The sequence below is a fragment of the Anomaloglossus baeobatrachus genome, chromosome 6 (assembly GCF_048569485.1).
Source record: "Anomaloglossus baeobatrachus isolate aAnoBae1 chromosome 6, aAnoBae1.hap1, whole genome shotgun sequence".
Classification (NCBI taxonomy): Eukaryota; Metazoa; Chordata; class Amphibia; order Anura; family Aromobatidae; genus Anomaloglossus; species Anomaloglossus baeobatrachus.
In genome coordinates this window covers 436079862-436102695 of record NC_134358.1, presented here as the reverse complement: position 1 = coordinate 436102695, position 22834 = coordinate 436079862, and the positions used below count along the sequence as shown (strand labels likewise).

The 22834-nt window shown below is 43.0% G+C and overlaps 1 protein-coding gene and 1 pseudogene across 1 annotated transcript in view; one reads left to right on the top strand and one right to left on the bottom strand.

The window, feature by feature from the left end:
* SH3BP5 (SH3 domain binding protein 5) overlaps positions 1–13877 on the top strand; it is a 119724-nt gene extending 105847 nt beyond the window's left edge. Inside the window, exons 5-9 of the mRNA XM_075315214.1 lie at positions 2842–2972; positions 6916–6958; positions 7624–7840; positions 9727–9987; positions 11883–13877. Of these exons, the coding sequence (XP_075171329.1) occupies positions 2842–2972; positions 6916–6958; positions 7624–7840; positions 9727–9987; positions 11883–12094 (864 nt within the window). The 3' untranslated portion in view covers positions 12095–13877. The remainder of the gene's footprint in view (positions 1–2841; positions 2973–6915; positions 6959–7623; positions 7841–9726; positions 9988–11882) is intronic.
* An 8095-nt stretch (positions 13878–21972) lies between these two features.
* Positions 21973–22323, bottom strand: LOC142244415 (cyclin-G1 pseudogene; annotated as a pseudogene).
* Between the last annotated feature and the right edge of the window lie 511 nt (positions 22324–22834).

The following is a 22834-nucleotide window of genomic DNA, read 5'->3' as shown; positions in this document are numbered from 1 at the left end:
ACATCATTTCTACTCTCAGATGGGGTAATAAATTGATTCCCGTTGGGAAAACTGTGCTGACCACTCACCATTCTGTATGTAAAGATTGTGTAGAAGACTAAAGGTGGCTTTACACGCTACGAGAACGCTAATGCGATCTCGTTGGGGTCACGGAATTTGTGACGCACATTTAGCGATGTCGTTGCGTGTGACACCTATTAGCGATTTTGAATCGTTGCAAAAACGTTTGAAATCGCTAATCGGTGACATCCCCCCCCTCTTCCCAAATATCGTTGCTGCAGTAACTATGTTGTTCCTCGTTTCTGCGGCAGCACACATCGCTACGTGTGACACCGCAGGAACGAGTAACCTCTCCTTACCTGCGTCCCGTAAGCAATGAGGAAGGAAGGAGGTGGGCGGGATGTTCGTCCCGCTCATCTCCGCCCCTCCGCTTTGATTGGGCGGCCGCTTAGTGACGTCGCTGTGACGCTGAACGAACCGCCCCCTTAGAAAGGAGGCGGTTCGCCTTTCACAGCGACGTCGCAGAGCAGGTATGTGCGTGTGACGCTGCCGTGGCGATAATGTTCGCTACAGCAGCGATCACCACATATCGGCCGTATGATGGGGCGGGTGGCTATCTCGCTCGACATCGCTAGCATCGGCTAGCGATGTCGCAGCGTGTAAAGCGCCCTTTAGTAATGGTAGACGCTCTTGTTAATAAGCTGTACTATAAGAAGGTTCAAATTTAAACACAAAAATGGACACCGCAAAAAGACCTTCATCATTTGCGTCTTGTAATAAAAGGATATGGACACTGGTGGACACAGACAAAAATGGTCTCCTGTACAAGAACCGTGTATGGGCCCTTTTCAGTCCAATAACTCATATCAAAATTCACAATTCCACCTGTTTTGGAGGTAGTAATGGATCCCGCAACCCCTTGGGCCCCTGTGCAACTGCACAGGTTGCACTAGTGAGATGTCTGTTCCTGGATATGGATCTTGCCAGAACAAAGTTAGTGAGAATGTTCACATCTGACCACTTGTCGCAAACATTTCTTGACAACCAGTTCCTATTAAAATGTTCCCCTCCTAGGAACCCTAATGATCAGTGGTAAGGTTATGTTTTTTTGTTTTTTTTTTTTGTCTATGGATGTTTAAGTGGATTTGCTCCATATTCCCTTTTGGACCTGAAGTAGATTTTTGTGGTTTTTGACGCACATATGTAGCGCCCCTGAAGCCATCAAGAAGCTACAAGGTGCTGCATCCCCACCAGGATGCAGGGCCTACCCCCAGGAACCCGGAAAACCAGTGCTGGTAACAACAAAAACATTCCCATTAATCCCTGTTTTTCCCCAAATTCCCGATAGACTGGTACCAGGCTAGGGCTGGACTAATGGATGGCCACTTAGAGGTGGAGCCAATCCAGTCCACTAGACAACCAGGTGGGAGGGGCAGACCGTGGACAGTCAGACAGTAGTCTGTAGGAGACGGTGACAGAGAGGAAGTGAGCGGACGCACTGACAGGACTGTGATCTGGGGGCCCAGGCGGTTGGTTGCCGGTGGAGTACTCCCGGAACCATAGCACAGACTGGGTACAGAATCTTAGGTCAGGCAAACGCTCCAAGCAGATCTGATAAAATCTGCACAGTGAGGAGACCATCAAGGACCTCACTGACCTTGAAGTTCGAGACTCAGTAGCAACGGGAGAAGTGGGGAATAGGACCAGAGACTCTGACCCCACAGGGTTCACGCTACCGTCATACGGACTGCCGTTAAGAAACAACCAGGAGGGGACCCCAGCCGCTCCAAGCCACAGGGACCCACCAACCAAAGAGAGGTGCAGGGGAAAGAAGCCACCAGGTCACTAAACCAGCACTGGGACTGGGACTAAGGGGACCTGCGGTCAGCACCAGCCTTTCTCGGGTGACCAGTTTCCACCTTGCCGTGAGTAAAACAACCAGTTACACTGCAACCCCTGGTGTGGCCTACCTTCTTTCAACACCCATCTACCTCACCTATCCTCTGGGGCCTGGCCCTGCTTGTGGAGGGCCTAACATCCAGGCTGCCAATAACACCAGCCCCAGTAGTGAGAACTATGCAGCTGTGGCTCCATCCACGTAGCCGCAAACCGCAAGTGGCGTCACGTATAAACTTTCTTTTATTATCCCCTCTAAATATTCCCCTTTTTAAAAAGCCCCCAGGGCATAGAACCGGGCAACTGCCACCAAGTGACATTTACGCAGTTATACACCGCCCCGGACCGAGTACCCCATAACCCTGGGCAACACACATACATTTCAAGTTCAACATAAAATAATATCAATGAACACAGAGAAGTGCAGCAAGGGTCATTTCTTTACAGAAAAAAAATGCTTTACACAGTTCATATTCAAATGAATTAGTTCTCTTTGTGCTGCTGGAGAGGGGGTGAGCAGATCCTCCAAAGACTCGCTCTATGTAACCACTTTCCATCTTGGCAAGAGATGGGAATCCGTGATCGATAAACATAGAATTACCCTGGAATTCAGAACTCTCCAAGGAAAACTAGCTTTGTAAACTAGAAAACCCATTTAATACATTTCTAAGGTACTAACATAGAGAATGTTCACTGATCGGTGTCAATATTGTGTTCATGTCCGCTGCTTGACTGATCAAATCTTTGATGGTTTTACAATGCAGGGACAGTTCTTACAATGCTATTTAGGTTACACAAATAATAGGTCTGAGTTTGAGGAAGAGATGTGGAATATTCCGCTGTTCTGCTGCTTTGTACTTACACTATAATATATAGTAATAAATCAGTATCTGTTTTTTTTCTATAGGAGATGAGTGATGTGTCATGGTTATTTTTATATTCTAGGTTATGGAAGAAGAACAGAAGAAGACTCGTAGTGAATTGGTACACAAAGAAACGGCTGCTAAATATAATGCAGCCATGGGAAGGATGAAACAATTAGAGAAGAAGTTAAGGAGAAGCATAAACAAATCCAAGTAGGTATCCAGAAAACACCACTACAAATGGGTTATTTATCGGGCTGATCCAAGCATCAGACATGGGAACAGCACCTGCTTAGGAGCCTGGTCTTAGAGGTTTAAACTGTCGGTGATTGCTCCTCCAGTGGGACATACTAGACCATCATTTTCATTGTCCTATGTTGGTTATGGTCACTATGAGTTGGTCTGCCATTCTTCTCGACTAATACACTAGGTAAAGTATCATAAATGGTACCCATGATTGGTTGTAACAGGTAATTACTTTTGGATGTAGCCATCTGACTAACAATGACGCCTTTCTATCATAGCCAGAACTAAAGAGTTTTTCACTTTTAGGTGTTTGGCTTATTTTGGCCAGCCGTATTAAAATAATAAAATGAGCTAGTATTCGCCCTCCCCACACCCAGCGCCGGCTTTCCGGCACTGCTCCGCTCTGTTATTTAGCTGCAGTGTTTGATGTAATAACTACATAGGACATCACTGCTGCAGCCAATCACTGACTGCAGCTTCTCTTCTGTCGTAAAGTGTGCTGTAGTCATGGTGTCACCACTGCATCTGAAACATGAAGACCAGAGCCGTGGCGGAGAGTAGAGGCTGGGTCTGGGGAGGGCGAGAACAAGCTCATTTTTATTATTTTAATACAACACTAGCTAAAAAAAGACCAATTGAAAAACCACTTCAACTTTTTTTGCGCCTTGAATTTCAGAAGCCTGTATAGGATTGGACCAGAGAGGCTAGCATTTTGCTTCCATAGATGCCTTGGTAATCTGTGTTCGCGCATTACTCTGTCATCGATTGTCCTTTCTAATAACACTTTGGTAAGGGGTTGTCAACTACTCAGACAATCCCTTTTCCGTCATGTTGCTCCCAAATAAAATAACAGCCTTACTCTCCTTCGGTGTTGGCACCGTTCCAGTGTTTTTGTCACTGGATCTCCCAGGGCTTGTGTGACATTGTCCTGCTTCACTCTCACTTCCTCAGCATGTCAGATTTGTCTGTGTGAAGTGACCTTCAATTGGCTGCAGGAATCACATGACCTAATAATGTCACGTAAACCACAGGAGAGCAAGTGCAACACTGCTGGAAAAACGCCAGCATCGGTGTGAGAGTGAACTTTTATTTTACTTGACGTGATCATAGTGATTGAGAAGCGGCTGTCCAAGTAGTGGCCAATCCCCTTAACACTAGAAGTCCCAGGAATTTCGAGCTCCATTGGGTTTCAATTGTAGAAATGTTAAATGATCCCTCTCTGGGACTTCTAGTGTTAAGTGCTAATCACTACATACGTGTGGCCCCCACAAAACATCTGTTTTGTTCATTTGTTCATTCAATTAAAATTTGGCGTTTGCCTATTTTCATGCTTTTAAAACAGTAGCTTCAAACACTGATGGTTAACTTTCTGCCTAATATATCCCACCCCTGAACAGACCTGGCTCATTGTGGTGAGATAATCAGTGTTAAGGTCCGAACTCTTATCTGCATGATAACAAGTAGGAGGAATTTGAATGGTAGTCAGGAAGTCATGACTTCTGTCCATAATGCACGCCATTGTACCAGGAGCGGACATAGGCAGAAGAGGGACCCTGTGCTCAAACAATATTTGTGCCCTTTGCAGCCAATAGCTCATAATAAATCGTGATGATTGAGTACGACCATGCTCGGGTGCTCGATACTTAAGAGCAGTTGGATGCATGGATGGGTGCAACTCGAGCTCCCAAGTATAATGGATGTCAAGGGGGGACTTCAGCATTTTTTTGAAGATTTCCCTGAAAAATGGCCGATATTTATTTATTTTTTTTGTTTCCCCCCTCCGAAGACTTCAGTTATACTTGGGTGCTTGAGTCTTGCTCATCCGAGCATCCAGCTGCTCTTAAAAAATACTGAGCACCCGATCCATGGTTGTGCTTGCTCATCACTTGTCATAAAGTACAATTCCACCTGCTTTGGAGCTGGAAATGACCCCTCTTCTGTCTTGGGCCCCTCGTTGGCTGCACAGAATGCACCAATAATATGGCCGCCCCTGCAGGTCAATGTGCCACATCTCCTCTGATGGATGCATCCCAGCAGTGACTGATGGTGCTCATTGCCTTTATAGTGTGATCTATAGGGTTCATTTGTGATTGCTGTCATCTTGTTGGCAATAGTAGTGCCACATACTCCACTGCTCTTGTACGAATAGACTAAACCTCTCATTGCGGTATTCTACAGTGTGGATGTATGAACCTTCACTTGGTGTTGAACAGATTGCAGTTTGGTGGAAATTGGGCAATGAAATGCCTCCTACGTACTGTGCAGATGAGCAGTTGCATTATGTCGTGTTAGGAGTGCTCTCTTATACCCTATAATTAGATGAATTGCTTATGTGGTAATGATGCCCCAGAGACAGCGGGTTCGCTCTGCTCATGTGTGTCAGGGAGCGATATTAATAGAATGGTGTTTTTCTGCCAGGAAAGCAGTGAGATATGTCGGCTATTTTGGGTTCGGGAATAAGTCACATCTGGGGTCAGTAATGAAATAAGAGGCATTTCACTGTTCGGTTGAATGGATGATGGATGTTATGGTTTTGTGTTTTCAGGCCGTAATCCTGAATTAATGAGAGCAACCCATGCTGGTAATTGCATTGATAGTGCAGCGAGGTTGCAGAAAGTATGTATACTTTTAGCTTATTTCTGCCCATAGGTGTTAATTATTTTTTGATTTCAGTAGAAGTTCTGTGATTTGCAGGAATGCGTGCTCAGATCATGGAATTCTCCATGGATATATGTGCATTGTCTGTCCTTTCTAATCTGGTCTTTAAAGTGTTCTTCCCATCTTCAGAAATGGGTTGTCAGTGCTCTAAAATACAAGCAATCTTACAACTTCCTGCTTATTAAAATTTTCAGCTGTTTCTGAGATTAACACTTGTTTACTTGCTTTGTTACCTAGTTACCTTGGAGACCACTACTTCTAAACTGCAAAATGTGCAGTGCTTACAAGCTCTTTGCTATTGAGCTTGTAAGCACTCTTTTTGAAGTTGTCTAGTATTGCTGGAGTGCGCTGTCGCTCCTAATCATGACCAGCTTCAGCACAGTGCCGACAAGCTAGACAGTAGCAGTGGTCCATATCTTAAGCATTGAGATATAAACAATTGTTAATATGTGAACAACAGCTGCAAATTTTAATAAGCAGTAAATTGCACACTGAGATCCGTGTACAAAAACAAGCACTTCTGCAGAGAGGAGAAAGTATATAACCGAAGGCAAAATAAAACCACAGTCTAAAAAGTAGGATAGCACAGAGAAAAAAATGTGGTATAAAAATTGTAATGATAGATTTGTTTCTAAATACCTCAGTACTGTGGATACACGGAGACCTCACCTTCCAGCCTGTATTACTGGGAGAGTCACTCCCACAGAAGAAGAAAACTGAGGCTTGGATCAGGCTACAAACTGCATATCAGGGGGTCTCACAATGAATGAAGGAAATCAGATTGTAGACTTAAACTTGCAATTTTAATAACTAAACAGAACCACTAACATATGTAAAAATCATATTTTTCAGTTTCAAAGTGGCTATAGTAATTGATATGACATTTTATCCAAAAATCTGAAACTTTTTTTAAATCTCAAATTCCCAGTAATGGGGCATATGGAAAGGACAGTTACTTCGTCATATGACTGTAAAGCCCAGGGCATGGTCCTTGTTCTGTAGGAAAGATATATAAATCGCCTCCTGTCTGCTTTCCGTATTGTTCTGTATGGAGGGGGTTTTTGTTCTTAGTTCAGGGCTAGGACCTCTCTTGCTGAGCGCATTTTCCGTTCATCGTTTTCCTGGTTTACTATTATTGGGCTGCTGACCTGCGTTTGATTCTCTGCTACCCACTGTTTCTGTATTCTGCCTGACATTTTCTTTATTCCAGTCTTTTTGATAACCAATATTTCTTTCTATTTTTCCTGTACAGACCCTATTTTGAAATGAAGGCAAAGTATTACCTGCAGCTTGAGGTTTGTACAGAATTCTGATTAACCAGAACCTAATAGGAAACCCATATAGGCAGAGAAGTATGCACATCTAGTCATAGGGACTGGTCCTAAGTATCAAGTAGCTATGTGCTATTACCCCTGCTACTAGGTTAGACCCAGTAGAACAATTCCTATAGAACAGAGTAAGCTACCAAATTAAATAAATAAAGCAATCTTTTCATACCTGTATTTGTGTGGACTCTAACTCTGATGTTGTTAACCCCTAAACAGACTTTCCTTGGAGCTACGTCCTCTTCACCTCCTCTTTAACTTTGCAATGCATTTTAAGTTTTATAACAAATAAATCAAATATTAATATTAATAATAATAATAATAATAATAATAATAATAAATTAACTTTTTCCACTATAAGGTACACATTGTTGGCAAAGAGAGATCATCTTTGGTTCACATTATGTGAATGTCACCTACACTTATTGGCAGGGTGCGCATTGACCATCTATCCACAATGAAAACATTCCTCAAAAGTAGTCAAACATGTATGTATTGGTGGTCCTCTAGCCAAGTTAGGAAGCTATCTAATTAGTTGCTGCTTATCAAACAGTGGGCTAGACAAATATTCATGACTACATTGTGGTATAAATTGGGGTGTACTTTATCAGTAATGACCTACCCTCTATCTTCAGCAACTGAAGAAGACTGTAGATGACCTTCAAGCCAAGCTTTCCCTGGCAAAAGGTGAATACAAGACTGCTCTGAAGAATCTTGAGATGATTTCTGATGAGATACATGAGCGTAGGCGGTCTTCAGCTATGGGCCCAAGAGGACGTGGAGTTGGCGCTGAGGGCAATAATTCAGTAGAAGATCTCTCGGCATGTAAGCTGGAGTCGGACACAATTTCCAGTAAGTTGACTTTTTCTGTTCTTTTCACCCTACGTTTACAAAAATGTATTTGTGTGCGTGTGTATAGATATCTGCGCACTCCATTAGATATTTTTTTTTATTTTTATAATATATATTGTCTACTAATTGATGCTTTCGGTGACTACACAAGAGTGCCCACCTATATCGAGATTTCTATAGCTTTAGATAGGTGACAACCATTGTGGCAGACCAAGATATGATGGAGATGTACAAAGATTTAATTTTATCACCATGTCATTTTTTTGGGTCGAATATTCTGTGCTGATGAGTATCATAATACATCATTAGAAATGAGAGAACTTGACTGATACTATGTCTAAATCTTGTGCTTCTATTCATACAGACGTATAACCAAGTCAAACAGTTCTTTCTGCCGCCTCTACGGTAGATTGAGATTACTGCAGTCTGTTTCATAACTTATTTCATTTGTATACATTTTATGATGATGGCTCCCAAAAATATTAACATAAGTCAATTGGGTCTGTTCAGCGTTGCTAGTGTTCACCTTGTAATGGATCAGGTACTGCTCTATGGTGAACAGAATTGGATTCTGACTATCCAAAGATACGGTAACAATTTGGCTGGCAAACAATTTTGAACATGGCTTAAAAAGACGATACAGAATGGTGTTTAGTGCTGAACTAAATCATGTCAGAAGGTGATGGTGTATACAGATCTTCCGTAAATGCCAGCAAATAAAAGGCATCTTACTACTGCAGTCAAAACCCAACATCCTGTAGTTAGTCGAAGGGGATGACCTGACAAAAGCAAGTCAAGTGGTGTGATTGTTCTGCCGCACAGGAAAGAGCCGGCCTTGTCGCCTGCGTGACATTGCTTGTTTACTGACGTGGGATGTTGTTATTCTGGAGAGCAGTTTGCTACTTTTGTCTAATTTCTGACATAAGGTTTCCAGACAGCCGCTCATTCTCTTCTGAAAATGTTTATCAGAGCAAGAAGAATCTAAAGGTTTTTTTTTCTGAGTACATATGATTAGATTTGGCCTTGTTCTTGTGAAATGTTTTTGTTCCATGGAATGATAGTAATTCGTAAGTGGCAGATTTGTGGAAACAGTCTTTGGTTGCAATTGGCAATAATCTAAACATGGTTTTTATTTTCAAGGGGAGTTTGCGAAATGAAGGCTGTGTTGTGATTATTTTCTATTGAAAGAAGACTATCTCTTCCTTAAGACAGTTTCCATAAATTTGCCACAAAGTGCCAGCTGTGGTAGGAAAGCGCAAAGTCAGCTCTTCTTCTGATGGATCTCCTCGACTTTCTTAAGATGGTTATTGCCTATATTGCTAGCTGTATACTTTTTTTTTTTTTTTTAAATTTTTTTAACTTCCAAACATTTGAATGAGTGATGTCCATGGTATATATCTTCGCTGTTCTAAAATCTAATTGCGCTTGTTCAACACTCCATGCCGCATCTTTCTTTTATTCATTTCCATCTTAGACTGCCTGTCATATTGATAAATGTTAAACCGAATAAGAGACTTCTTAAGAGTGATTTGTGAAGGTGAGATGAGGGTTTTCGTTGACTGGGTGATGGTCAAAGTGTCCCCACGAGAACTAATCTAGCAGTCCAAGATATTATAGCGATTCCCCATGTGCAAAATAACCCTAAATTACCACCTTTACCTCCATCAATACATCCAATCATTGCTGGAAGTTGTAGCTAAAGTACGTTTGCCTGAATTGCGATTTCCCCAAGGTTTGTCCTTCTTTTTACATATAGCTCTGATTTATGTATAATAAAGCAAACCTCCATCATGGGACATTTTTAAGAATGATTATTTAAGTATGCAGGCTTGAAAAAGATATTTGTCAATTCTTGTACTTTAAAATGTCATTTTTAATTTTTGCAGTGACTTCTGAGGTTTTTGAAGATGACAATCTCAGTAGTCTGGTTTCTGAAGAAGACTCTGAGACTCAGTCTCTATCAAGCTTTAGCTCTGGCCCAACAAGTCCCTCAGAGGTTCCGAGTCCTTTTCCCCCTGCACACCGACCCGGCAGCTTAGATTTGTCCAGCCCTATGTCTCTCTCTGAATTTGGACTGATATCACCTGTTCTTGGTCCTCGAAGTGAATGCAGTGGAGCGTCATCACCCGAGTGTGATGTGGAAAGAGGTAAGTCAATGAAACATAAGGCAGATTAAAGGGAATGTATCACTGGAACCTATTGTTATTAAACCTATTGTTTAAATCAGGTTTTGATGGTGAATGTTGTTTGCCAAAGTTTATTACAATTTGCATTTCTCACACTGGCCACTTGGGGCTGTTTTAGCCCCCTACTTCCTGTTCTTTGCAGAACACCTTTCAGAGGTCACATTATCATCTCAGTCAGGATCACAATGACAGGAAACACTTTTATATACAGCTGATGACAGAGGATACACGAATCACAGCAGGTAATGTCTTAGCTCCCATTTCTCCCCCTCCATTTACAATTACCTCTGCACACACTTATTTCAATACCATGAAATAGGTGCTTGGTCAGTCTCACAAATTTACTAGTTGATTTCCTGGAAAACCAGGAAGTTTTAGGTCTAGAATATCCCCAGTGACCAGTGTGTAAATACAGAACGTAATGTGAAAAATAAAACTTTATCAACAATTTTTCAACCACGCATTGGATCTAAAAACTTGATTTTAAGAAAGGGAATGTTATAGAAACTGTACGCAAGTAACGTGCTCAGTATATATTAGTTGACTCCACTATTGATTGTCATTAATAAATGCCATTGTTAGACTGTTTTTATATGGGTATTTCCAATTAAATGTACATTGGGGTAATAAGGTACCAGATTAACTCCTGGTAAAAGCAATTCATATCTTAATAAATATCAATTAATATGTCCCAACCAATGTTCTAATAGCAAAAATGGCTCACTAAATTGGGAAGTAAAAGTTATGGCTAGCTAAGGGTATATCCAAATGTGCATTGGAGGCATCAGAATCTGGTGACCTCAATATATGTCAGTGGGGTCTATTGGCCCCTGTTGTAGGGTGGATCCAGGATGCGATGAGATACAGTATTTATGGTGCAAACTGCTAACTGCTTTTATTATCAAGGAAATCTGATTAAAAATGAGAAAACATGTAAGTTAGAAAACGAAGGAAAAACACTACAGGCAAAACAGATATCTTATTTTACCCTTAATGCAATAAAAGTTCTAACTAGGATGAGTTTTATGGGGTTATCTTTTCAAACTTCTGTGTTTTGGGGTTGAAAAGTCTTTGGATCCAGGTGATTTGATCCTCGATGCTAGACTGGGGGGGGGGGGGGGGGGGACAATAATGTTCATACATTTTTATGAACATCAATGAGATTAGTCCTATTATGTGTGATTCTCCAGATCCCTTCTCTTGACATAGTAGAGATTTAAACTTAGAATTAACCAACAATGTAATTGTTCTGGAAAACATTTTTAATGAAATGCACTATTAAAAAGAGGAGAGTTCCTCCCCCTCCCTCAGAAATCACACTCACTAGACCCCAAACTACGGCTGTCAAGTGCCGATGGTGGATGGACTTTCCCACAGAGATCTGCTTCGCTGTCAGGTTCCTTTTTAAGAGGTTGACCACTACTTGGATAACACCTTCTTACATGGTGGACTACAGTATTTAAAACAAAAACTGAAAAACTTTAGTTGTCTACCACACTAACGCCACTCCAACGATGTTGGTGCTGGCTCTACCGAGACACACAACTCGAATGACCAAGTTTAATTCAAAGAAGGTTTTAGCACAACAGCTACTGATAGGCTGCAGCACTCACTCAGCGTACATCTTGGCATCCACATTGCTGGAATGTGGGTGGTGCGTATAAGGCTTTTATATGTTACAAAGAGCACTAAAAAACCTTAGTAGATAACCCCTTTGACTGCTTACACGCACGCACTTACTTTGAACATATTTTGCTAGATAGTGTATTGGCGTGTACAGTGTGGCAAAAACTTCTTATGTGGAAACAGGATTTTAATTGTTCTGTAATTTAATTTTTTTTTTTTTTTTTTTAAAGGCAGTCGGGCTGAAGGATCGGAAAACAAAGCCCAGGACAGAATAAATAACAACAGCGGCAGTAGCATCATCAAGCCCAGAGCTGTCCCTATTCTGGACAACAAGATGAAGCGACTGTCTTTGGAGCGTGCGGATATTGAAAGTGGTGCAGACATAAAGAAATGTCCGCAATCTCAGTCTCTTGCTTCGCAAATGCTGGTCAATGCAGTGTGAATAATGTGACATATGGATTAGGGATCAGACTGTATGTGCCAACAACTTTTCTCTCGGCACTTGCTGTGCCTACTGCTGGGACGTAACCTGGTTTGAAGGATGGATGTGCAGCATGAGCCGGCGTGATGAGGCAAGAACAGTTGGCTTGCCAGCAGGCGGCCACTCTACTGTTTGCTGCCTTAACTCACCATATAACCTGAAACCAAGACTGAAATGCAAGAAATCCATAATTAGAGCAATAACTGAAGCAATGCATCCGAGAGTCTTTGCCAAATGGGAGAAATCCTAAAATGAGTGTTAGCAACAAGGTTTTCTGTTTGTCGAGTCTTTGCTATATACGACTGTATTGCGTGGTAACTCAGAAATGCTGCCGTCCAGTGTATAATATTGCCCTCTGTCTCCCATTGAATGTCATGGTCATAAGACTTCAATGTGAACTAGACTTATTAGCTGCATCATATAAACCATTTTTTTGAACCTTTCCAGTTACACATGTAGGCCATTATTCCTCTATATTCCTGTGCACTTTCTTGTACATATTCATATCCCCAGCCATCCATTCCCCATGAAGACTAGTCATAGTCAACCATAACGCTATTTTATCTTCTGGACACTGACCAGTATATCGAATGAAGCCTAGTGGTTGTGTAGAGCTAGAATCACATCGAATTGGCGTGTCTCCCTTTTCTTTTCCTATCCCTTTTAAGCTGCTCCCCAAATTAGTCAGTTCAAGTATATTTTCCAACCAGCAAGATATTCTGCCAAATGTGCTGCATCAGCATTTTCCTACACTGTCATCTATCCAACCTGTCTACTCAAGTCTTTTTATCTACATTCATTATTACAGCACATAAGTATATTAGACAAAAAATACAAAAATTAAATTCTAAAAATTTGCACTTAGGCCTTTATTTTTTTCTCTCCAAATTCTCTATTAAATTTTTGATAACAATATCATACAGAATTGTCAATCAAATTAGCTGTTTTATAATGCTATATTACAAATATTAATTCCTAAAACTCTCGACTCTTCCCCCCCCCCCCACTAGGCCTTTATTTTTAATGAAATATGACTTAAGAAAATGTGAAAAATGATGAGTGAATTATCCATTGCCTGCCATAAGAGACCTATTTACCCTATTGTGGGCACATGGCTATTTTACATTTTTACCCTATATATAGACAAGTGATAATGACCACTATATTTATAAGACTGTCTTCTACCTTGTGCCATAGAAATACTCCGAATCCTGATAATTTCATAACCAGTTTAGCTCTATGAAGATTAAATGTGTCATTCAAGACAACATAATATAATCCTAGCTCATGTCATGACAGCTGGCCTCCGATCTAGACACCACTGTTTTTTATTTGCTTTACGGTGTCTACATGACCCCATTATTTACATTGGGGTAAGCAATATGGGAAGATCGATTTAGTAAAGGTCTGTGCAGTCTTCTCAGTTCCCATCTTCATATTGTACCTTGCCCTAGATATATAGTAGAGATAACGGATATGTGGCCACCATGTATAGTGCATGGTCTTACTGATGTAGGAAGAAGAGGCGATGATGCTGCTCTCCCGAGTCGGCGGAGTCCATGCTGCTAGTTTGTAGTAGCTGCGTAGCATCGTCTGGCGTATTTTCTATGTTACTAATCTGGTTGCTTTGTATCATTTTCACTTTAGTATTACTGGAATGTGACCCGTCCCGTTGTCTGTTTTGTGTCACAACTTGTATGTTTCTGTACAGTTAAGTGTATTAAAGGGTGTTTCATGCAAATAATGTCTGTATATTTCCTGTTATTCTTAAACTCTTGTAAATGTTAACTGGCAATTTCTGAATAAAAGAGCTTTTGACACTTATCTACAGCAGATGTTCTAGCTAGTAAAGAGCGGGCACTACCATACTCAGGTGCTTGGTACTAGTGATGAGTGAGCACTGCCATGCTCGGGTGCTGGATACTAGTGATGAGTGAGCACTGCCATGCTCGGGTGCTGGATACTAGTGATGAGTGAGCACTGCCATGCTCGGGTGCTGGATACTAGTGATGAGTGAGCACTGCAATGCTTGGGTGCTCTGCACTTGTAACGAGCAGTCATATGGGCATGACTTGAGTACCTGAGTAGAATGGAAGTCGATGGGGGAACCTGAGCATTTTTGTGGAAGATTTCCTGGAAAAATGCTCCAGTTCCCCCTTTGACTTCCATTATACTAAGGTACTCTAGTTGTGCTCATCCTAGCATCCAACTACTCGTTACAAGTACCCAGCACCCGAGCATGGTAGTGCTCACACATCACTAGTACTGAGTATGATAGTGCCCGCTCATCACTAGTACAGAGCACCTGAGCATGGTCGTGCGCACTCATCACTAGTACTGAGCATGGTCATGCTCATGACTAGCTATAACCGATGTAACACATTTCATGTCACCCATCAATTAAGACCAATGTTCTGAGATGTTAAATTAGACAGACTTATTCTTTTTCCTATTCTTTATTATGTTACTTTTCTCTTAAGAATTGCATAATTTGACTTTCTGGGTCTTCCTAAGTCCCACTATTACATAAATATGTCCTAATTAGCATATGGCAAGTATTTCTCAAGTACTCCCAACAGTGTATCACTCAATATTTCTATGAAGGTGATTTAGTGCCAGTGTATCAGTGCAAACAATTTTTTTTATTTATTATTCTAATGCATTTAAATGAAAATATGAAGCAACTTTACAAACAGAATTAATTATAAATATTCATATCTAGATAAATGTCTTAAGAACAAAACTTGTATATCCCGTGCTGGGGTCATGTAACCTTCCAGCTGTCCTCTACTTTATGCAAATCTACCAAATTGATGTAGGAAGATGCATGGAACAGATAGAGGGTGTATGAGTGAATCTGATAGATACCGTATTTGTTGTATGGCCACACATAGGTCTGCGCAGAAGCTGGAGGTACAAGTTGCTTTACTTTTCATTTTAGATATAATGGAACAGATATGGAATAGAAAGGTGTACAAAGCCTTCCAACAATGACATGCCTATAAGGGAAAATCCGGGTGACTGCTTCCCTTTAACAGCAAATTTCACTCAGGGATAACGTACTTGTTTGTGTTAGAGAAACCAAGGGAAAAAAATTGTGAAAACATACCCTGCTGTAACTAAATAAAAGCATAGTGCATATAAACATAGGGTACTTAGTAAACACTGTTTTTGATCAAAAAAAGCATAAAGCTATCCCACCAAACGTCAAGGGTGTACCCAGTTGGGATAGTACCTACACTCTCGAATATTAAAACCTTACCATGGGTCTAAAATAGGCCTCAATGTGGCTAAGGGCTGAGAGCGACCGGGTCCCAACAGGACACACACAGTCAGGGGGATTCACAGAATGAAATGTCCAGCTCGCTGAGAAGGGGGCCACTCCCTGTTTGTAGTGAATACAAAAAAACTACATAAAAACAAAAAGTGAGCCGGAGTATGAGATGGTATACATGGAACTTGTGAGACCATGTTCACACTGGCCATGAGACAAAGAGAAACCAAGGAAAAAATGTATTTATTTTGAGAGCACCATAGATATCATGGTGCTCTACATGTGAAAATGAATTTACATACAGCATACAATGAACAAAATAACATTGACAAACTGGAACAGAAAGTGGAGGGCTTGGCCCTTGTGGGCTTATAGTCTACAGGACAAAGTGGAGGACAGCAGTAGGTTGGGAGGGTTTCAGGGGCTCCGCTGGCGGTGAGGAGGCAGTGGGGTCATTGCAGGCTGCAAGGTGGATCAGACAGACATTCTGTAATTGGACATGTTTGGGCACAGAAGTCCAGAGGATAGGGAATACTCTGGAGAAGTCTTGTAGGAGGTTGGGTGAGGAACGTAGGAGTGTGGAGAAGAGAATGAGGTCTTGGAAGGAGCGGATATTACATGTTGGAAGAAATCCGATTAGTTCAGAGATATATAGGGGAGACAGATTATGGACAGTTTTGTAGGTCAATGTTACAAGCTTTAATTGGATATGATGGGGAAAGTGTGATGTCATTTTATTATGATCGATCAGGTAAAGGAATTAACCCCTTTCCCCCCCCCCCCCCCCCCGCCTGAAAAACACCTTCCTGAGCACGCCATTTTTTTTTTTTTTTTTACAATTCTGACCAGTGTCACTCAGAGTTTGTAACTCTAGGATGCTTCAACAGATCCCGGTGATTGACATTTTTTCTATGACTTATTGTACTTAACCCCCTTCACCCCCGGCCACTAAAACACCCTAATGACCGGGCCATTTTTTGCAATTCTGACCAGTGTCACTTTGACAGGTTATAACTCTGGAACGCTTCAACGGATCCTGGCGATTCTGAGATTGTTTTTTCGTGACATATTGTGCTTCATGTCAGTGGTAAATTTAGGCCGATATTTTTTGCGTTTATTTGTGAAAATTTAGGAAATTTGGCGAAAATTTTGAAAATTTCGCAAATTTCAAACTTTGAAAATTTATGCCCATAAATCTGAGAGATATGTCACACAAAATAGTTACTAAATAACATTTCCCACTTGTCTACTTTACATCAGCGCAATTTTCGAAACAAATTTTTTTTTCCGTTAGGAAGTTAGAAGGGGTCAAAGGTCATCAGTAAATTCTCATTTTTCCAACAAAATTTACAAAATAATTTTTTTAGGGACCACATCACATTTGAAGTGACTTTGAGAGGCCGAGGTGACAGAAAATACCCAAAAAGTGACCCCATTCTAAAAACTACACCCCTCACACTGCTCAAAACCACATCCAATAAGATTATTAACCCTTTAGGTGCTTCACAGGAACCAAAGCAATGTGGAAGGAAAAAATGAAAATTTTACTTTTTAACACAAAAAATGTTACTTTAGCCATAAAATTTTCATTTTTACAAGGGAGAAAAGAGAAAGTGCACCCTACAATTTATTGTGCATGTTCTCCTGAGTACGCTGATACCCCATATGTGGTAAAAATCAATTGTTTGGGCGCACGGCAGAGCTTGGAAGGGAAGGAGCGCCATTTGAATTTTTGAACGCAAAATTAGCTGCACTCATTAGCGGACGCCATGTCGGGTTTGAAGACCCCCTGAGGTGCCTAAACAATGGAGCTCCCCCATAAGTGACCCCATTTTGGAAACTAGAGGCCTCCAAATAATTTTTCTAGATGTTTGGTGAGCACTTTGAACCCCTGGGGGCTTCACAAAAGTTTATAGCGTTGAGCCGTGAAAAGAAAAAAAAAAAATTTTTACCACAAAACGGTTGCTTCAACTAGGTAGCTTTTTTTTTCACAAGGGTAACAGGAAAAAATGCACCATAAAATGTATTGTGCATTTTCTCCTGAGTACGCAGATACCTCATATGTGGTGGAAATCAAATGTTTGGACACACAGCAGTGCTCGGAAGGCAAGGAGCGCCATTTGAATTTTTGAGTGCAAAATTAGCTGCACCTGTTAGCGGACGCCATGTTGGGTTTGAAGACCCCCTGAGGTGCCTAAACAATGGAGCTCCCCCACAAGTGACCCCATTTTGGAAACTAGAGGCCTCAAATAATTTTCTAGATGTTTGGTGAGCACTTTGAACCCCTGGGGGCTTCACAAAAGTTTATAGCGTTGAGCCGTGAAAAGAAAAAAACAATTTTTTACCACAAAACGGTTGCTTCAACTAGGTAGCTTTTTTTTTCACAAGGGTAACGGGAAAGAAAAAATGCACCATAAAATGTATTGTGCATTTTCTCCTGAGTACGCAGATACCTCATATGTGGTGGAAAGTAATTGTTTGGGCGCATGGCGGGGCTCAGAAGAGAAGGAGCGCCATTTGACAGCAAAATTGGTTGGAATCATTAGCGGACACCATGTCACGTTTGGAGACCCCCTATGGTGCCTAAACAGTGGAGCTCCCCCACAAGTGACACCATTTTGGAAACTAGAGCCCTCAAATAATTTTTCTAGATGTTTGGTGAGCACTTTGAACACCTGGGGGCTTCACAGAAGTTTATAACGTTGAGCCGTGAAAAGAATTTTTTTTTTTTTTACCACAAAACGGTTGCTTCAACTAGGTAGCTTTTTTTTTCACAAGGGTAACAGGAAAAAAATGCACCATAAAACGTATTGTGCATTTTCTCCTGAGTACGCAGATACCTCATATGTGGTGGAAAGTAATTGTTTGAGCGCATGGCGGGGCTCAGAAGAGAAGGAGCGCCATTTGACTTTTCAAACGCACAGACGCAGTGCACTGATCGGCCGCTGCAGGACGCACGGTCGGATGCGATAAAAAAAAGCGTCGGGGATACGTAAAAAAAAAGTCACGCCAAAAATTGACCATGGATGCAGATACGTTATGTGCATCCCTGATCAGCGCTTGGCGGGACGCACGGACGGATGCGATACAAAAAGCGTCGCAAATACGGAAAAAGTCACGCCAAAAATTGAGCAGGGATGCCGATCCGTTATCTGCATCCCTAATCAGCGCTCGGCGGGACGCACGGACGGATGCGATACAAAAAGCGTCGTGAATACGGAAAAAAGTCACGCCAAAAATTGAGCAGGGATGCCGATCCGTTATCTGCATCCCTAATCAGCGCTCGGCGGGACGCACGGACGGATGCGATACAAAAAGCGTCGTGAATACGGAAAAAAGTCACGCCAAAAATTGACCATGGATGCCGATCCGTTATATGCATCCCTGATCAGCGCTTGGCGGGACGCACGGACGGATGCGATACAAAAAGCGTCGGGGATACGGAAAAAAAAGTCACGCCAAAAATTGAGCAGGGATGCCGATCCGTTATCTGCATCCCTGATCAGCGCTCGGCGGGACGCACGGACGGATGCGATACAAAAAGCGTCGTGAATACGGAAAAAAAAGTCACGCCAAAAATTGACCATGGATGCCGATCCGTTATCTGCATCCCTGATCAGCGCTTGGCGGGACGCACGGACGGATGCGATACAAAAAGCGTCGGGGATACGGAAAAAAAAAGTCACGCCAAAAATTGAGCAGGGATGCAGATCCGTTATCTGCATCCCTGATCAGCGCTTGGCGGGACGCACGGACGGATGAGGTGTAAAAATGGACAGGGGATACGGAAAAAAAAAAAAAAAAAAGTTATACTCACAGTACCCACAGGACTAGCAGGAGGATCACTGACCAGAAGAGCTGCAGAGGAACAGATGGCAGAGAGATGGACAGCTTTACAGGAGCAGCAGGCAGATCAGCAGAATGCCCAGGAAGGACCCAGCGACGGACGCAGATGTGATCAGGCCGGTGAAGACAGGTAAGAGGACGTCGGGGGAGAGCAGAGGGGGAGAGGGGGGGGGGGGGTGAGAGCAGAGGGGGAGGGGGGAGAGCAGAGGGGGGAGAGCAGAGGGGGGAGGGGGGGGAGAGCAGAGGGGGAGACCGGAGAGGGAGCTGCAGAAGCAGAATAGAAATAATGGGGGAGGCAGTCAGATCGCGGGGGGAGCGGATCGGGATGTCGGGGGGGGGGTGGTGGTTGGGGGGAGCAGATTGCGGGGGGGGGCACGGCAGGGGCTATCACGGCAGCACGCAGGGGCACCACGGGAGCGCGCACGGGCTGCAAAGTGAGCACAGTACTCACTTTGCAGCAGCAGCGGTGGTAGCAGATCGGGATGCCGGGGGGGGGCAGATCGGGGCGTAGGGGGGCAGATCGGGGGGGGCACGGGCAGGGGCCTTCACGGGAGCGCGCAGGGGCCTTCACGGGAGCGCGCAGGGGCCTTCACGGGAGCGCGCAGGGAGCGGAATACTTACCATTAGAGCTGCAGCGGCGGAGACATCAGAGGCGGGCGGCGGCAGCAGCAGCGGTGGCGTGGTACCAAAAGTACCAGCCACTCCACGCTGCAGACATGTTGGGGGAGGGCTCACAGGCCAGCACAGGCCTGGGGAGGGCGGCCACCGGCAGATCAGACCGCCCCACTGCACACTGATTGGAGCGATTGCGCGTCATAGCACGATCGCTCCAATCAGTGCTGCAGGGGCTGGGGGCGGCATGTTTGAGGTCCACCTATGATATGCTGCTGCAGCTGCGGCATCTCATAGCTGGATCTCACAGGATCGCACTAATTCGGGCATTATTTTTGCCGAAATTAGTGCGATCGATGTGGTTGGCGGTTCAGATTTGAACAGCCAATCACATCGATCGTCGATAGGGGGTGGCGATGCCGCCCCCCCTGGGGTCAAGCAAAGGTCCCCCTGCTGTAAGAAACAGCAGGGGACATCATTTGAAAGCCGTTGCTATGGCCACGGCAATCAAATGAAGTTTAGGCCGTAAAATTACGTCCCTGGTCGTTAAGTCACGTTAAAATAGGACGTAATTTTACGGCCCGCGGTCGTGAAGGGGTTAATGATAGTTGTAAATTTAGGCAGATTTATTGTGTTTATCTTGAAAATGTCGCAGTTTTCAAACTTTGCAATTTTATGCCCAAAAATCTGAGTCATGTCAGACAAAAATAACTTTCTCATGTCTACTCTACATCAGTGCAATTTGTCCAACAAAATTTACAATTTACTTTTTGTAGGGACCACATCACATTTGAAGTGACTGAGGGGCCTAGATGACAAAAGATAGCCAAAAGAAATGAAAATGTACAATTTCTCCTGAGTAAGCTGATACCTCACACATGTGGTGGAAATCTACTCTTTGGGCCCACGACTGGGCTCGGAAGGGAAGGCGCGCCATTTGAATTTTGAAAACAAAATTAGCTGGAAAAATTAGCAGACATGTCGTGTTTAGAGTCCCCCTGAGGTGCCTAAACGGTGGAGCTCCCCTTCAAGAGACCCCATTTTGGAAATTAGACCCCTCAAGGAATTTATGTAGATGTTTGGCAAGCACCTTCAACTCCCGGGGGCTTCACAGAAGCTTATAACGTTGAGCCAGGAATATAAAAAAAATTACATTTTTTTTTCTTTTCAATACATTTATTGAAAGGTTCACTTCTTACTGCATTGTACAGAGGCACATCCTTGTAACACTTGCATTGCCTGTACCAGCCTGTAGGCAGCTCTAGTATCAGGCCATTTGTAGATTGGCGATACCATCTAATAAATATAAATACATCACTTCCAGTAGAAGAAAACTCTGAAATGTAATGGAGGCTGTACCCATGTCTGTCCTTCCTCACTACATACCAAGTGACCTCAATCCTACTTAATTTGTCATTAGTGTCAGAAAGCCATGGGATCGAGCTCCTCTTCCTTCTGGACAGGAGATGTCCATGTACCGTTAGTAACCTTGACCAAGTTTCAGCTTATACAGAGCACCTAGAAGGCCTCCATCCAGAATCAGGTTATAAAGGTCAAATTAATTACTTTAATAACTTAAATCCTAGCCCTTCAGTGACGCACAGCACAGAAATATTATCAAGGGGCAAATCTGCATTAACAGCTCATGTATGACCGTTGTGTCTTGCTTGACATGAAAAACTAGTAAAGTGCTTTTTTCCCTGGAGAAACTACACAGGCCATGAGCTTACATGGAGTTAGGCCAATATTGATGTTCCATGTGTGGTATAGTCACAGTTCACATTCGTGTCGCAGTATTTGGAGCCAGACTGCTTTATAAAAAAAACTGACCTATGCAGAATGGACGGACTGCAGTTGTATCCCAACACTAACATCTGGGAGGGATGAGAAGTAGGAATTGGCTTTTGGAAAATCCCTCGTTGGCCGTTCTGCATAACTTCCCCCCACAAAATTGTGCATCCAGTTTGTAGTGAACATACAGCAGTCCCTTCAGGTCTTCACCTGCGCTCCGCCTAAGGCAGAGTCCTACCAACACCGGGCCTCATGTCCTGTGCACATTTCTCCAAGTCTTGACGACCCTTATATCACATTTTGTTTAACTAGCAGCTAAGTCATCTTTAGGCTTCACAGTTTATGGATCCAGCACGAGGTCCAGTGTCCAGGGCACAGGTCAGTTTTTACAAAACCTGTGTTAGGAGCCAGATTCTGGAATGGTGGGCAGATGTGCTATCCTGTAGTAGCTGTGCTTCAGCTGTCTCGCCGTGCGGCCAGATACAATCCACTTCAGCTTCTGAACGTTTGGCTTTGAATATTTGCTTGAAGAATATTCTGCGAGGCACTTCGATACCAATTCTTTCCAGCACAAAAGGTCTCCTCTGCTGATCTTGGAATGTTTCTGGAGACTTTCTATTACATCTGATAATTCAAGCAGCTTCTGATCCTGTATCTCAACCGCCATATGTATCTCCGGAGGCCATTGTCGTGAGCAGTTTCTATCAGGCGCAGACCACAAGCTTTTGGCTGGCACCTCTGCTCCCGCTCCAAGAGTGAGTTCAGCTGGTAAAGAAGGCTCTGAGCGTCTGACGTTACAAGAAGGTCAATCATCTTGTCCGGGGTGCGGGAGGTCCACGTCTTACAAAGTTTCTTGGAAAATGGTTTCTTGTTGGATGTTTCGGAGAAGTTGATTCATTAAGCGTCCCCCACCCCAAACCAGCGCCCACCCGTCCTCAGGTCTCCTCTACTCCAAAATTACATTTTTACCACAAAATTGTTACTTCAACCAAATAGCTTATTTTTTTTCTAACAAGAGTATCAGGAAAGAAAAATGCAACATAAAATGTATTGTGCTACTTCTCCTAAGTACGCTGATACCTCATGTGGTGGGAATCAACTGTTTCGGCGCATGGCAGGACTCTGAAGGGAAGGGGTGCCATTTGACTGCAAAATTGGCTGGAATCTTAGCGGACGCC